Source organism: Phaethon aethereus, assembly GCF_964289735.1.
Source record: "Phaethon aethereus genome assembly, chromosome: 4".
In the NCBI taxonomy this organism is placed as follows: Eukaryota; Metazoa; Chordata; class Aves; order Phaethontiformes; family Phaethontidae; genus Phaethon; species Phaethon aethereus.
In genome coordinates, this window is record NC_138578.1 from 82,517,149 (window position 1) to 82,533,829 (window position 16,681).

Genomic DNA, 16,681 nt, shown 5'->3' on the forward strand with positions numbered 1-16,681 from the left:
ATAAAGAAGTGAGGAAGAACAGAGAGACAAACTTCAAGAAATCTGTCTCCTCATGGGATTTGTAGGTAATCTGTTATTTCAGCACCCAGACACATACGTGGGTGGTGGGCAACACAGCCTACATCTATTGGGGAGACACCTCTTTGGGGACCACACCAGAAACACTTTTCTTTCTCCCAGGGTGGCACGAACAGCCCCTTACAGAGACAGGTATTGCCTGTACCAATCTACTTTCCGTCTACTTTGAAGGCAATTTCATCCCTTGGGTTGATCCTGCAATCCCAAGCCCCATGCTAATTGTTCTTAATTGAAATGATATATTTATTTATTTATATTGCTGCTGTGCAGGCCTGGCTTTGTGATACCTTGGCAGCCTTAAAGACTCAGAGGGTCTCTGCACCCACCTTCTCCCAACAGTCTTCCAGGAGGATGTTCTGTTGTGGCCTGCCTCTGAGAGCTGAGACACCCCCAAATCTGATCCAAATTGCTGTTTGAGTTGTTTCCCCATGGACTGTTGTGCTGGAAGGGCCATAGAGGTCATGCACAGGTGGGGCAGGAGGGGTGGGTGAGACATCGGTGGTCCCCAGGGTGCTGGGTATTCGGGCTACACCCCAGGAACAACGTGTCTGCAGGCACTGTTGAGCACGTCAGTCTTCGCGTGCTGGATTTGTTCTTGCTAAAGGCTGTTGGCATTTTGATGTCTTTTGAAGATATAACAGAGAAGTGAGTCCTGAGAAGTGACAGCACTAAGCTCCAGTTAATGTCTCCAAGGAGCTGGATAGTCAACCAGAAACATGTTCTTTCTTTAAGCTGCATCAATTTCCATATGTAGCTGAGACTTTTTCTGACAATGCTGTAGAAATGTGGTGGTTGGAAAGACCATGGTTTGTTACAAGGAATATTTCTCCTTCAGCCTTTAAGAAGAAATGAAAAAACCCTCCAAAAGCTCTGTTTAGAGATCCCAGAATATTGATTTCCACAGTAATTAAGAGGTGACTATCCCACACACTCCCATGCAACCCATACCTGAGGGTTCAGGTCCTCAGCTAGGAGGTCTGCACACAGTCTTGAGATGGGAAGCAGCATGGCAATGTGAAGTTAAAGACTAGTGAAAACCACAGGTAACCCACATGCAGCTTTGCTAGGACATTGCAGGACGTACTCATGACCTGTTATTGCCTCTCATTTAGGGAGAGCATCTTCTAGAGACGTGGCTGCCGTTCATCTGGGTATGCCCACAGCAGGCACATGACATAAGCTGCTGCCCAAAGCTTTAGTCTGTGAGTTAAAAGATGGAGGCATTTCACAATCTAAAAATATACATCTGGCATTCAGATTGTCTGCATTCAAACAGAAAAATCACAGGCTCTGAGCAGAGCCCTCGTGAGCTGTGCTGATGGTTTTCAAGCTGCGGCTGTGTTGTCGCATAGTGCCTGGAGTTTGGCCACCCTCGTCCTCCCTCTTTTCCTAATTGTTGTGTTAACAGACTGCTGACCGTCTTCGAAGGTTCAGAGACGTGAAGCTAAGCGTGGCAAAGAGGCTGAAGAAGTAGATCCAAATAACGCAGTTTTTATACAGCCTTTCTCATCACCTGGGAAGAGTTAATTTTCATCGTCTTTCGCATGGGCTAGAGCAAGTATTGCAAGTTTCCAGCTATCTACTAGCACTGCACACACACATCTCGCACACACGTTGCAGCCTATAAAGATTTTGCTTTTTTTAATTGCCAGAGAAGCTATTTGGCAAGTCGTGCAGCAGCAGACGAGTCCTGCTGCTGCTGCCCAAGGTCCATGTGCTTGGCGGGGGGAGCAGGAAAACGTACAGTGCCCGTAGGCTGCCCAGATCTGAGCCTGAGCCTTGGAGGGGGGCAGGTTCAGGGCTTAAACTCACCACTTTGATGCTGAAACACAGTAGGTTTAGCACGTAAAACCTGGGGGCTGATCTAGGTGTAATGGTATGAATATATCCTGACTCTATCAGTGACCGTGCCCCCAGCATGGCTCTTCTTGCTGCCTGCCCACCCAAACAATGCTTTCCTCCAGCATCCGGAAGGACATGTCCAGAAGGACATGGGGCTCAACCAAGTTTATGAATGGCGTCCTCCATCAGGTTGGACGTCAGACCCGCTGTTAGTGTGGGGTTAGCTGCAGAGAGAGCTCCTCTTCCACCTAGACTGGGGTGCCATGCCGTGCTGCACCTCCACCTCTCCACATCCCTGCTCAGGGACCCTATTCGTGTCCCTCACCAGCAAATCCTACCCTGGTCTAATTGCTACCACCTATGAGCTGTTCCTTACACCCTGGGGTCTGCTGCTTTCATGAGACCTCTTGGGTTCACATGCTCCATCATAAAGCCACAAGACTCTTCCTGGGGTTATTTTTCCAAAGGAGATGCTGCCTTCCTCCCACTTTTCTTTCTGGTTTTTTTTTTTTTTTTTAAGAGAGCTGTGATACTCTTGTCACAGGGAAGAAGATATCTCAGATAGGAAACGTGGAAACAAAGCAGATGGGAATTTTTGTGTGTTGTAAATGGGTGCCCACCTGCATCACCACAGGGCCAAGTGCAAGGTTCACCCAGGGAGAAGTACTGATGCAACCGAAGAGAGCTAAAGAAAACTGTCTCTTTGCCTGTGGAAAAGCAGGAGGTTACACTGAGACTTGCTCAGAAATCGTGTCTAAGCCAGGAATTTCCTGAATTAAAAATGGTTGGATGCTTTGAAAGTAGCAGAGGGTGGGAAGGCATCACCCTTCCCATCAAGGTGGGAAGATCCAGACTCCCCTTGCTCTAATATTCTTCCCAAGGCATCTCCTTATGTCTGCTGTTGGAGGAGGACTCGTGGGCTGGATAGGATTTTTCTTTCAAAGAGAAGAATATGGCAGAGGTCTACAAAGCCATAACTGGCCTGGAGAGAGTAAGTAGGGATGATCACTCATTCTCCTTCCTAATGCAAGGATTACCCAGTGCCTCAGGAGCTCGCCAAATGGCAGGTTCAAAATGAGTGAAGGGAGATGGTTCTTTACCTGAAAAGTAATTAATTTGTGGAACTCATTGCCTCAGGATGGCGGAGTGGGAAAAACAGAAATAGGTTAGAAGAATAGCACCCGTTGCAGGTTATTAAACACTACAAGAGCACTGGTGGCTCAGCGAGTTGCTGAACCTTTAGTTGCTGGGACAAGGCAGGATACCACAACACTTCTTGGTCTATCTCTGTAAGAATCCACCACTGGTCTCTGCTCGAGGTAGGATCCCGGGCTAGATCCATATCCAGCCTGACGTGGTGCAGCTGTCTTAATATTACATTGGCACCGGGAGGTGGTAGAGACGGCGGGACCCGAGTGGAGGTAAAGAACACGGTGGGTTTGCTGAGCGGCCCGTGCAAATCTCCAGCGCTCGTCTCTCGGCCAAACCCATCCGCAACGTGCCGACTTCAGAGGGCCGGGAGGTTTCACGCCCTTTGGGAAGAGGCACGCAGGCTGTTACCACCTTGGGCTTTTCATTACGTCTGTAGCTGATCTTGCCCGGCTTCGCTTAACACCGTTATCAAAAACTTCCAAAGCCCAGCTGGGGCGGCCGTAGGGGTTTGTCAAAACCGTCTTTTCTCCCCAGATCGCTTCTGCCTGTGTTCCTGTGTGCATTTCCCTTGCGCGCGGGGTGGAATCGAACGCTGACTTGAGACCTATTCATTTTATGCCCGAATTACTTCAATTTTCTCTGCCCGAGGCTCTTCATTCTTTTCCACTGCATTGCTGCGAGTCTGCTGGGACTCTCTCGTTGCCCATGAAAGTTTCTCGTGTCCTCCTAAATTGATACTTTTCTCCATGAGCTGAGATTTTTGCCTAAACACAGAGTCTTACAGAGCTTATTTATCTTAAATCTTACATAGTTTGGTTAGGCACACGTGTGCATGCTACGATCGGTTTCAAAATGGCTCAGATTTATTTTAAGCTTTTTTTTTTTCAGATGCCAAATGCATTGATTTCCGTCTGATTAAAAAAAACCCCAGAGAGTATTTTCAGCATGATTTAGCATCTCATCTACAAGTATCCTGACGGGCTTAACTAAATGGTTGGTGCTCACTCATGTGTGGAAAAGGCCTTGGTGTCTTTGGATGCACACTATTTAGGTTAAATGACCTAAACACAATTTAGAGAGTTAAAAAACAATAGTTTAAGCTGATGTCTCACAGCTTGAGACGATAACTACTGCAAGCTATCTCATTATTTTTTGAGCAAAATGTTTTGTTTCAGTGAAGCTATTATCTTTAAATATTTTTGGATGCAAACTTTTGGAATTGTTTCTGGGAACAAAGCTTTTCTTTTAACGCAACTACAGCTTAAAATGAACATATAAGGAAAAAATGATGATCAGACAAGCCTTGAGTGAAACAAAACATTCAATTCCAATTCAAAGAAAACATTGATTTTTAAGACAAATGAACTGTTTTCCTTGATTCCTTGCTCAGAAGAAGTTTGAGTTTTGGATCATCCAGAATCGTATTCTTCCTCTTACTGTTTTTCTTCTGGAAGAACCATCAAACCAGAAAAAACAGTATTTGTATGGCTTCATTTAAAAGGCTCAAACACCGTTTCATAGCTCTGCTGCAGAATACATTCAAGCAGTGCTAGAAATACCATCCGAATAGGGATGTTAAGTGGAAATAAACAATATTATGAATTTTGAAGGCAGTTTAAGAACCTGTAATACAGAAAATAAGTAAAACCATGCCACTATGACCTTAGGCATATAAATACACCACAGCAGAACAAAACAGACTCTTTCGTTAGGGGCTGAATACGAAATAGGCTGTCTCGGGGCTTCACATCCTGACAAAGCAGCCTGAATTAGCAGCTGGTTAGTTTTAATCCAGACAGCTCTGTCAAAAGGGCACCGTTAGCTCTATGGCAGGGAAGGAGCTGGGGGAGACCAGCAGCAACTTCACGTCCCCAGGGTGGCCTGAGCCAGCGACCAGCTGCTGCTGAAATGTTGTGACAGAGGAAACGATGGCCCAAAGCATTTTCTGGGAGGAAAGGGGTTGGTTTTGATAAGCAGGTCCTGAGAGGGGCAGTCAGACCGTGCCCCGGTGGTATGGTGTGTGGGGACTTGTTGTATGGGCTTGGAAGCAGAAGCATCATGAGAAGTTGCAACCAAGCTGGGGAAGGGTGATGAGTGGCAAGTGCACCAATGTGAATGTACACGGTCAAGGGAAAATAGAGAGGTTGTGGCAGGGTTTAACACCAGTTCATGTGGCGGCAGTGTGAAAGCAAGAGAGTGAGGCTATGCTCATGCCTTCTCCTGCCTCATTGCTTTGGTGGGGTCTCTGGTTTGCAGGATGCAAGACCACAGGGCATCTCAGGAACACCACTCAAGTTTCCCTGAGCAGTAGCATCCATCTTTGGCAGAACAGTGGCGGAAAGTCTTTACTGCGACGGCACGCACCCTAGGCAGTTCAGCAAGGATGGATTTTTGTGTTTGTCCTGGACAAGAATACATGACTTTAGAGATGCACAGCAACCTCTGAGCAGTAGGGGCTCGGGACTGGACGTGGCTACAAAGCATGCAATGTTCTGCCTTCAGCAGATGGTGCGGTCCTGTCACGTGGAGCTCAGGCAGCCTTGCACAAACCTAACACCAACATACAACCGTAGGTAGCAAACCGTGAGAGAGAGCTAGAAAGCTGTTAACCATCTTAACAGAATCACTCGCTACTCTCCAAAGAGAGTAGATAGCAGGTGGGATAGCAGGTGAAACAGGGCTCCAGCTAAACCTTCAGTATCTCTCCTGACCAGGTCTTCATTCAAATCTCTTTACTGTCTGATCTTTAAGCATTTCCCGCTGGAGACCCATACAACAGCTACAACAACCGCCCGTGCTCCTATGTGCAATTCTGGCTCCAGCTGTGAGGACAGGAGTTTAGAGAACATCTGGACACATTGCTCTTCTGGTGCCCAATCTCTCTGTCCCTTGGGACATTCCCTGTGGGCTTGAGCCAGTTTCCCTTCTATGAATCGCCAGTCTAAACGGGAGACCCTGCTGGCCATCTATAGAAAAAGCAGGTATAAAAAGAAATAGGAGAGAAATATCTATTAAAAAAAGAGGAAGTGAGAGCACAAAAGATTTCATAGGAGAAATCATGATTATGAAGCCAAATCATGCCAGTAGTCTGCCAAGACTTCCAACAGCCAGCTCATGTAGTCATCACACTGCGTGACGTTGCAAGAGATGGGACTACTACCACTCATACACTCTTGCTTGATATAGAAAATCTGTAGTGGAGAGAGGGCTAGAAACCCCTTTCCTGAGCCTCTGAACAGTCTGGCTTTGACAAAAGAACCCAGATAGGAGACGCTCAAACAACCGACCCCATGGAGCAGATATCATCTACAAACAGGCAAGGATTTGTGGGGCTGCAAAGCAAAGTTGATGCAACAAGGTTGGTCAAGAGCAAAAAGGACTGCAGGAAGGCAAGTCCCACCACCACATAAAAGAAAAGAGACACTTTAAAGTCAAAGTGACCGAAGAATCTACACCAAAATGAAGAAATCAGGCTGATTTGTTTTTTGTTTTTGTTTTTGTTTTTTTTAAAAAAAAGGGTACATCATTTAGTGTATTTTTTCAAGCTTGCTGGACACCATACTGAAGCACTGTAAAGCTGTCAGAGAAATTAAATACTTTTTTCTGTTGCCAACCAAAGCGTGCTTTTATGGAGTCAATTAGCCACAAATTATGAACACACATCACTTGTCTGAGAATGAATTACAGTACAACCCAGTAAACATAACTGTCTTTGCTCATTGGTCATTGCCCTGATGAGGAGGCCGTTGGACTTTTCTATTCAACCATAAAGGAAACTTCGTGTTCATTCGTGTTTCGTTCTGTGATCGTGCCTCTTTCAAGTGCTGCAGTGCTACAGTGTGAGGGGAAATGGGGTCATTGGTATTACTGCTCTGACGTGCAAACCTGGACATGAGCTCAGTGTGCTAAATGCAATTACATCGGTGGAAAGAGTTTGTATAAGCTGGGATGGCATGAGTTGGATCCACAACGGAGCCTACAGGTGATGTCATATTTGATAGAGAAGTGCAGCCAATGTCATCTTTACATAGTGTATTGTGTGCCCTCCACAGACCTTAGAGCCCTTTTCGAAGGCGGAGAGCCACAGTCTTATCAAGTTTTTAGATTTTTTTTTGTTTTGTTTGGTCAGAAGGGTTGCTTTCCTTCCTTTGTTTTTTTTTTACAGATGGGGAAACTGAGGCACAGAAAGGTGGTGTGACTTGCCCACAGTCGGTGGTAGACCTTGAATCCCCCGGTCTTGCTCACGGCTTCTCAGCCCCCACCTGGGATGTGGTGAGGAAGGGTGGCCCGTTGTTCCCGCTGAGGGCAAGGAGCACCGCGGCTCCTCCAAGGGCGAGGGGAAGGGGTGTCACTCTCAGCGGTGATGGCACACATGGTTTCTGCCAGCCCCAAGAGGCAAGAGAAGCAAGGAACCTGAAATGGAGAGGCAGGAGTTCGCTGGTCAGGCACTGAGCAACGGGACGCGACTCTACAGGATGCATTCATGCCTCTCTGTGGCTTTCAGGGCCTCGTGCATGCTGGCGGCGGAGAGCCTCCTGTTGATGTTCCTGTACCTGCACCTCAGGAGGTTCCAGAAAGTAGTCCTCAAGTCTCGGTTAAAGAAAGCATAAATCAAGGGGTTGATGAGGGAGTTGGTGTATCCCAGCCAGAGCAGAGTCCTCTCCAGCCGCAGGGGCATGCAGCTGCAACGGATGCCACAGATGAAAGGCCGCGCCGTTGACATCAGGAAGAACGGAAGCCAGCAGAACGTGAACGCCCCCACAATAATGCCGAGGGTCCTGGCTGCTTTCTGCTCCCTTTTGAAGATGGAAATATTCTTTCGGTCTTGCCGGAGCAGTTTGGAGAGCGTGGCGCATTCCTCCACGGCTTTGGTACGCTTGGAGCTGTGGTGGCTCCGGCTGGAGGCCTCCAGGCAGTAGACGCCGTCCTCTTCGTAGTGCTTGGGGAAGTTCATGAAGCGGTGCTTCTCGGCACTGACCTTGGCGGCTTTGTAGATGCGGCTGTACATGACGAGCATGACCGCCATGGGGATGTAGAAGGCAACCCCCGTGGAGTAGACTGTGTACCCAAAGTCCTGGCTGATGAGACACACTCTTTCCACAGTGACATTCTTGGCCCAGCCAAAAAGAGGAGGAAGGGTAATGGAGGCAGACAGGAGCCAAACAATGAAGACCATCTTGGCCATCAGCTTCCCATTTTGCCTCACAGGGTACGTCAGCGGCCGAGTGATCCCCAGATACCTGGAAAAGAGAAGAGTTGCAAACGGTTAGGAGGCTTGCAAGGTGTGCATGCTGTTGGGTGATTTTCATTCCTAATCAGCTGTTAATGCTCTGTCACAGGAGAATTTCGGCCATGGGCAGGGACAAGAAAGTGATTCCCCAAATGGAAGTGTTCCCAGACACATGCAGCTGCAGTATCTCCTGTGAAACACATTTCACACCACTTCAGCTCTCTTGCCTAAACACGTAACTCACTCCACGCTGTCGCCCTCCCAGGGAAACACCCAGGAGTGGGATGGATGATCCACAGGGAAATTCCTGCACCAGGACTGACTCCAGATGAAATGAATAGACTCATACTGGTGTTTAATGGGAAGTGGGATGGACAACACCCTTCTCTTATTTGTCCAGGCAACTTGGGAACTTGAGAAAGAAATAAAACCTGCAGCTGAGGTGCCCCTGAGGCAGTGTGTGAGCAAGGAGCAATCTTGCCCTTGGGAAGACTTAAGGGTGTGTCTGGATGGGCACAGAAAGCAAAGCTAGCGATCGGGTGATGGACTGTGGTGCAAGACTGACAGCTGTTGACTCACACCTTCCTTTCAGCCGATGGACCGTGTGTTTGCATCTTGCAGCACTGGCACCCATGGGAGACACCACTGTCAGCAGCACGTCCCATCACTCCCCTCTCCATCTAGCCTGCAATATTAGGACAAACCTACACACTCCTGCAACATCTACTGGAGGTGACCTCTGGAGACCAAGACAGGAGTGAGACAAAGAGCTGGAGCAGTCTGCTCCCTTGCATGACCCATAGATCCTGAAGTGATGGTGTCCAGCCCTCCCTGGGGAGTAAAATGAGAGGAGCTCTGATTAGGAGATTCCAAAAGCATGTGGTGACCCCCAGATTCACAAATCCCAATGCCTGGAGTTAGGAGTTACCTTCTTAGCTTGACTGAAAGGAGCTGGGGACTGCATCACCCAACAGCTCCTGGTTAGACTACGGGGTGTAATTTTGAACCATCCCCAGCCTTGACTGAGAGGGTTCACGTGACTGAGAAATTGTGTCAACTGTTAGTTCATCAATTGCAATTGTAAACTAGTAAATCAGTAGGGAGTTGGCCACTATCAGCCAACGTTGCCACTGAAAAAATTCGGCCTCCTATTCAGTCTCAATCAGTCCAGCAAAAGCCTCCAGCTGTCATATGGATTTCTTTTATGTTACAGCCTTTTTGATTCAAACCTGCCTGCTCTCAGGATGTTGTAGGCATTTTTAGGCAGGATCATATAATCTCTTAATTGTCTTGGATAAACTGTGTCAGTCCAAAGGGGCAGTGAGAGCAGCAGTTGTATGGATAAGTTTTGCTGAAAGCTGTTCAAGGGAAGAATGGGCTTTTCTGCCAAAAGGAAAACTTCTGCAGAGAATTTTATCTCCGTTGTATCATTATTTTTTCCCAATAATCAGTCTCATCGGAGGTGTTAGGATATCTTTCTTCCCTTTTCCAGATCCTCCCCCAGGATTGGAAGAAGATGGAAATAAAATTTAAAAAATCCAATTCCTCCTCCTCTCCTCACTGCTAAATAAATTCAAAGCCCAAAGCATTCTCCCTTCTGACTCCCTGATAAAAAGAGTTTGAGTTCATTCGCTGAGATATTCTTTTCGTTTTCCTCTGTATTTTCTTCGGCTGGCCCTACTCACAAAAAACCAAGGAAAACTCTCCATGACCACCTACGCTGCTTGAACGCCCTGCAGTGGTACTGGCTGAAGGATGACACTCACGGATGCAAAGGCAACGCAACCTCTCGGGATGGGAAGGGGCTTTTACCCCCATCGCCCCATGGGGCCCTCTCTATGAAGAAGGAGACCTGGTGAGATGATGGACAAGAGGGCTGGTTTCCGTGCTGTTCTTCCAAAATGTACCATCTTCTCCTTCCTACCTGGGCTGAGCACAGCCAGAAGTGATGAGCCTGGCTGGAAGATCGGGACTCGGAGAGATGGGTGGGAGCAGGTTGGAGGGATGCTGCCAAATAGCCCTCCTGCTGTAGGAAGGGGGTCTGGGGGGAGAACAGACTCGATGTCCCCTAGGCTGGGAGAAAGCCCTACCCCGCTGCTACATCTCCATATTCAGCACCCAAAAAATCACTCCTCTGCATATCCAAGCCAAGAACTTTGCAAACTAATATACGCTGTGTTGTGTGATATCCTTTATTATGCTATCACCGGTTTTTCCTTAGAAGCTGATCCACTCGGGATTTGCTGCAACTTCAAGGAATTTACATGCTAACCAAGCAAAACGCACAGCGACAAGATTTAAAAAGCAGGCAAAGCCGACACATTTCATCTGCAGTGCCTTGTGCAGTCGCTGCTGGAGGAAATGGGGCCGTTTTGAGGTCTTTGCTTACAATTTTGGTGAGAGCGGGAAGACCTCAAAATAGGCCAGCGTTCACGGCAGCGTGGGAGGCGAGATTGAACAGACATGCAAGGAAATTCAAATCAAATTCTCTTGCTTTGCTTCTTTTGTGTGTGTGTGTCTTGTTGTTAATCAAGTTTAGTGGTAATCAGGTGACAAAAGCCAGCTCCCGGAGCAGCGATTTACCGGCGGTTGGTACGGCTTTGCGGGACTCCCCGCCGTGCAGAGCCGATTATGTAGCCACTCGTTCCTTGTGCAATAAACCATTCCCACATCCTCAATCCCGAGGATGCCTGGGCAGCCCGAGTCCTGGCCGTGGGGTAGGAGACCTGCCCTAGGCTGGGCTCCACCATCAGCCCCATGGACGAGCCAGTTCAGCGCATTTATTCTACACTCAACGGTAAGTGTTGAATCCTTATGTCGGGGATTAAATAATAAAGGAAAACAAAACCTCTCCAAGGTGCCCGCATCTCCATTCCGCAGCTGGCAAACTAGGAAAGGATGAGCCTTTGCTCACACAGGTTGTCTGAGTCCAAATGAGCCCAGAATTGGGGTTTCCCGGACCCCACGGTTTTACCACAATCCCATGCCTCTTCTGCGACAAATTTAAGCTCCGTACCTTGCTTCCAGGCTGACGCCATGCCTGCCCCGTCATGCTGAAGGAGAGGAAACCTCCAGGTGGAGGATGCAAAGGGCAGCTGGAGGCTGCAGCTACCTGTGGCTTCATCTGCCCGTGCCCTGCACCAGGGCTGGCGGGAGCATCGCAGCGTTGCCTTCCAGCTCGCTGGAGATACAGCGCAGGGACCGACCTGGCCGGGGACAGTTTGGGTGAAGGACACAGGAAGGGCAATCCAGCAAAGTGCTGCGCAGGTTTCATCCCACCGACTCTTTCAAGAGGCATCTTTTTTACTGAGGATGATGCCAATTTCGAGCATATAATCTGATTTTGTGTGGAAAATACATGCCAGGGAGAAGGGAGAGCCCCAGTGGGACTTCCCGGGAAATGGATGGAGACTTTTTCCTCCACTAGGAAGTGATATGTAGGCTTTGGGGAGCTGCTTTTGTCAGCTGCTCGACATTTTTATGGAGAGATTCATCAAAAGCTGAACAGCCAAAAGGGGGTTTTTTGGTTGTTGTTTTGTTTTTGGTTTGTGGCAATAAAGAATCTATAGTATTGGCGGGCTTTTATATAAGAAAAACATAAGAGAAAGACAGATGTTTGCAGCATTTTTCTTTTTTGATGAAAAGAAGATCAATCAGACCCCCCTTCAGACAAGATTAGTTCTACCAGCTTCAATCAAGAGGCTTTTAGAAAGCGCTCTGCATTAATAATCAATAACAGCAGCCTACATTTTAATAGTGCCCGTCATCTTGGGTAAACCAAGCATCTTTTATATCTAAGATAACCAAAATACGAGGACACATCAGTAAAATTGCAACCTCCTCTTTGGCAGAAACAGGCACCTGCCTAACAGCGCTGACCGAGCTGGCGTTCAGGACAGAGCTCGAAGAGAGATTTATATTTACAAGAAGCACCAGTGCTGTTCCTCTTCTTTCTTGCAGGGCTTGCCTTCACCACTGGTGGAAATTTCAGTTAATGTCTCACTGAGATGAACAACCATTTCATCTCTTTTGGAGCTGGCGTTTCAGGCTCTCTGCAAACTCAGCTATCCTTTCGCTTTAGCTTTGTGGTTGGCTTTGCTCTGTATCAGCACAGAAGCAGAAGAGTGTGCTTCTGGAGATGTTTCCATCAGGAGCTAAACAAAAAATCCTGCCCATCCCAAGTCTGGGGGGAGGTGGAGATCCAGGTGTAGTCCTGGATCCGTGCTCTCCCTCCATCCACCTCCGTCAACTAACTTGTGGGAGTAGTGAGGATGATGGGTTGATGTGGAGCAATGGTGACTTACAGGGTGGTCAAGATACTGTCCCAGGATAATTCACGCAACTCACAGCCCGTTCCTGGGGACCTTCAGGGCAGAAAGCAGCAGGACGGTGCCCCAGTCACCTACTCCTCCTTTGTGCGTCAGAGGACATCCCAATTATTCCTGTTCCCTCCTCAAGCCCCGGTACAGGCTGAGCCCACCAGCCCCCCTGCACTCTCAGTGTGCCCTTCCTCCTACCCAGAGCCGAGGTGGGCAGATCCGAGAGGACTGTCCACCCCTTTCCTTCTGCTCTGCCAGTTCTCATCCACTCAAAATACACCTTTGCTCTTTTCCTTTTCCCAGCTAGAAATTGGGGTTGTTCAGCCTGGAGCAGAGAAGGCTCCGGGGAGACCTTCTTGCAGCTGCCAGGGCTGAGAGGGGCTGAGGAGAGAGATGGGGACGGACTTTTCAGCAGGACCTGTAGCGACAGGACAAGGGGTGATGGGTTTAAACTAAAAGAGGGGAGATTTCGACTAGGTATAAGGAAGAAATGTTTCCCAATGAGGGTGGTGAAACCCTGGCCCAGGTTACCCAGAGAGGTAGTAGATGCCCCATCCCTGGCAACATCCCAAGTCAGGTTGGACGGGGCTCTGAGCGACCTGCTCGAGTTGAAGATGTCCCTGCTCACTGCAGGGGGGTTGGTCTAGGTGGTCTTTAGAGGTCCCTTCCAACCCAAACTATTCTGTGATTTTATGAAATGCATCTTGAGCAATTCCCTTCTCACTGCTCAGCTTCCCCACCAGGCGTTTGGTGGTGTGAGGGATGGAGGTCTGGGAGCAAGCAGTGATGCTGCAGCCCAGCCGAGCTCCCAGCATGGCATGGTCCCTGTGCAAACACCCCCGAGGAACGGGCCCATGCCAGAAGACTCAGGGCTCTGTGGCAGCCTCTTGTATCACAGGTTTTTCCTCCATCACCCTGCTGAGAGGTCTGAAGCACAGAAAGGTCAAGCTGTTGTGTAAAAGCAACCTGCCCCCTCCACCATTTCCTCTGCAGCTCCCCTTTCCTCTCCAGCACCCGCAAAGGGTGGTGGCCATTGCATGGCCGGCACTTGGAGGTCAGAGCCGAGCCGGTGCTTGGGCGCTGCGTGAGACGGGGCGTGGGACCGTGTGCCTCTGCTTTGGGATGGTTATCCCTCCCTGCCGCTCGGTCTGAACCTGAAGCGTCTGAAGCTCCTGGGCTCCTCAGAGCCCCACCAAGCTGGCCTGGGTGAGCTGGGCAGAGGTGCTCCCCCGGAGAGGTGGGGGGTTGCAGGAGACAGAAGAAGTATATCCACAGGAGCCTCCAGCAGCCCCCGGTAAAGAGGCCCTCCTTGGCTGTATGATCAGTGGGTGCAACTTGGAGCAGCCTTAGGGCTGCTCCCTTTTAAGCTGGGGATTTCAGCCACGAGGGTGCAACTCCTGTCCATCCCGCACCGAGCGGTTTCCTCCCTGCTGCCTTCCCTACGGCCCTCAGCACCACCCAGGATTTGGCCTCAGCACGTGTGGACCCCCCCCCCCCCCGCTGGTATCTGCACCTCCCCAGAAACCTCCTGCCCGGTCCCATTCCAACGGGGAAGGACAGACCAAAGTCAGCCCCAGGCACCCGCCTGCGCGGCGTCCTCGGATTTCGGGCCGCTCACGGGAGCGGTGACGCTGGGCGAGGGAGACGCAGTGAGCAAGTGGAGCCAACTGCAGAGACTTTTGTGAAAGGTCTGTCATATTTGTTTGCATGTTTGGAAGAGTCTTTCTCCAAGGGATGGGATGAGGTGGGATCCATGGGGGCGGGGTGGGGAGGGGCAGGGAGGGGCAGGGAGTGGGGGGAGAGAAGGGAAGGGAAGGGAAGGGAAGGGAAGGGAAGGGAAGGGAAGGGAAGGGAAGGGAAGGGAAGGGAAGGGAAGGGAAGGGAAGGGAAGGGAAGGGAAGGGAAGGGAAGGGAAGGGAAGGGAAGGGAAGGGAAGGGAAGGGAAGGAAGATTTTTAAAGCAAAGCCAACCTGATTAGCGTGTAGCTGCTTCTCTGCTCCTCACTCATCAAGAGGAAGCATTGACATATTTTATTACTGCATTTAATCTCCTCCCTCTAGCAGAGACAGACTTCTGTCAGCTCTGAATACACCTGCTTTTTTACAGACAGGCTTTTTGTTAAAACAAAGCAAGTTCAGCAGAAGAACTGGACCTTGCCGTGTGGCCTGGGATGATTTTCCTTTCTAAGCCGCAGCGCTGAGCTGATCAGGGCTGTGGAGAAAGGGGAGCAGTGGCTGGCAGGGACGAGGGCTTCAGAGCAGGGCTCGCTGTCTGCTTGCCGGGGGGTAACGTCAGTCGGCAGCAGCCGGATTTTCCTCTGTCCTTTCTGCTTTGTCACCTGGTTTCACACCTGGGGAGGGTGGGAGGGTGACGGGGGAGGTGGTGTAGCTGAAGGCACGCGTATCGTCGGCTGTCTCCCTTCCCCGAGCTGCTTGTCACAAAGCAGCCCAGCTCAGCAGTGCCAGCGCGAACCCAAACCAGCCCCCGCAAAAGCCAGGGCGCGGGTCGGATCTGGATCCGGCCCACCAGCTCGTCAGAGCAATGTCCCTAATGACGCAGGCTGCTATAATTAGACCCATGAAGGTGCTGACTTGCCCGAGTCTTGCCAGTTTGCCAGACAGGCTTAGCCTTTCCCTCCCGACCCCAGGTGTGGGAGTTGAAACCGGCAAATCCTTACAAATGCATGCGCTGGGCTAAACCAGGGTTTCTGGGGACTTGGGGTGGGAGAAGTTGCTGACATCCTTAGCTGGGGCACAAATCCAGGGAGCAGCAGCGCATCCCGTAGGACTGGGCTCCAGAAGCCCCATAACCTGGATTTTTGAAGTGCACATGGGGTTTTTTGTTGTTTGTTTTCTTGAATAGTTTTGTGGTCTAGCCTCCTTCCATGGAGAAGGTCAAGTCATGGGTCTGTCCTCTAGGCTCTCTTCCTCAAGCCAAGGAAGAACAATGTGAAGCAGCTGCCTAGAGGGGGAGGACTAAGCAAGTAACTTAGAGAAGTTACTTGGGAAAGCACCCAAAGCCCAGCTCTTCCAAAGGGACTGAGGCACCTAATTCCTACAGAAAGCCCTCAGCAGTCCCGTGCACCTGGGGAACACGTGCAGAAGCATTGAACCAACTGGGAACATGATTCTAGTGGCCCTCAACCTCCAGAAACCCCCCTTATATTTGAGCCCACCTGAATGCATGGCAGGTGCCTTGTGCTCCCTTACCTGTCCACGCTGATGATGCACAAGGTCATGATGGAGGCGGTGCAACACATAACATCCATGGCGATAAACACATTGCAAAAAACCTTCCCAAAGAGCCACTCTCCCCCCACCAGGTCTGTGATGGTCACGAAGGGCATGACAGCGAAGGCCACCGACAGGTCGGCAGCTGCGAGGGACACCACCAGGTAGTTGGAGGGCTGCCGGAGCTTCTTGACGATGCACACAGAGATGATGACCAGACTGTTGCCGGCGATGGTCATGAGGATGATGATGGAGAGCACCGCTCCGATGACGATCTTCTCAGTGTCCCCATAGAGCAAGATCTCCTCGCCGCAGTCCGTCGCGTTGGTGAGGTTGGAGGACGGCAGGTCTGGCTCGGCTGGGACGGAGGGTTCTTCAGTCATGAATGGATTCGGGAGCGATTTCTGAGCCGGGTGCTGCTGCTCTGCGCTCTCCACAAAGAGAAGATGGTGCTCCAGAAACTGCCCAGGGCTGGCCCTTAGCAACATGCTCTGAGCTCACCGCAGCAGGCAACAGCACAAGTTTTCTCCCAGCAATGACACCTCCAGTGACAAACCAGAACATTTTATCACAAAAAACAGGCTAAGAAAATAAAATATTCCTCCCTGTCCCTAGCTCACGCCTCCCAAAGCTGAGACTGGATCTCATGTACTCGGCAAGAAGTCGTTCCCCAAATCTGCTTGAAGACACACAGCTTTGCTGGAGGGTGCTTGGAGAAAGCTCGTCTCCACTTTTAGAGGAGCACAAGCTGCCCAGTCCACCTGCAACGGCTGCGTGATCGTCTGCGTGCTTTCCCAGAAGGACAGATAGGCAGTTGATCATAACTGTCC

At 50.0% G+C, this 16,681-nt stretch overlaps 1 protein-coding gene across 1 annotated transcript; it reads right to left on the reverse strand.

Moving 5' to 3' along the window:
* Positions 1-6,345: 6,345 nt before the first annotated feature.
* On the reverse strand, positions 6,346-16,339 carry LOC309404399 (5-hydroxytryptamine receptor 7-like; the record flags this gene model as incomplete). Its single annotated transcript, XM_081998867.1, has 2 exons — positions 6,346-8,312; positions 15,831-16,339. 2 exons carry the CDS (start codon positions 16,337-16,339, stop codon positions 7,541-7,543), a joined length of 1,281 nt encoding a protein of 426 aa, XP_081854993.1. The 3' UTR covers positions 6,346-7,540.
* Positions 16,340-16,681: the final 342 nt, after the last annotated feature.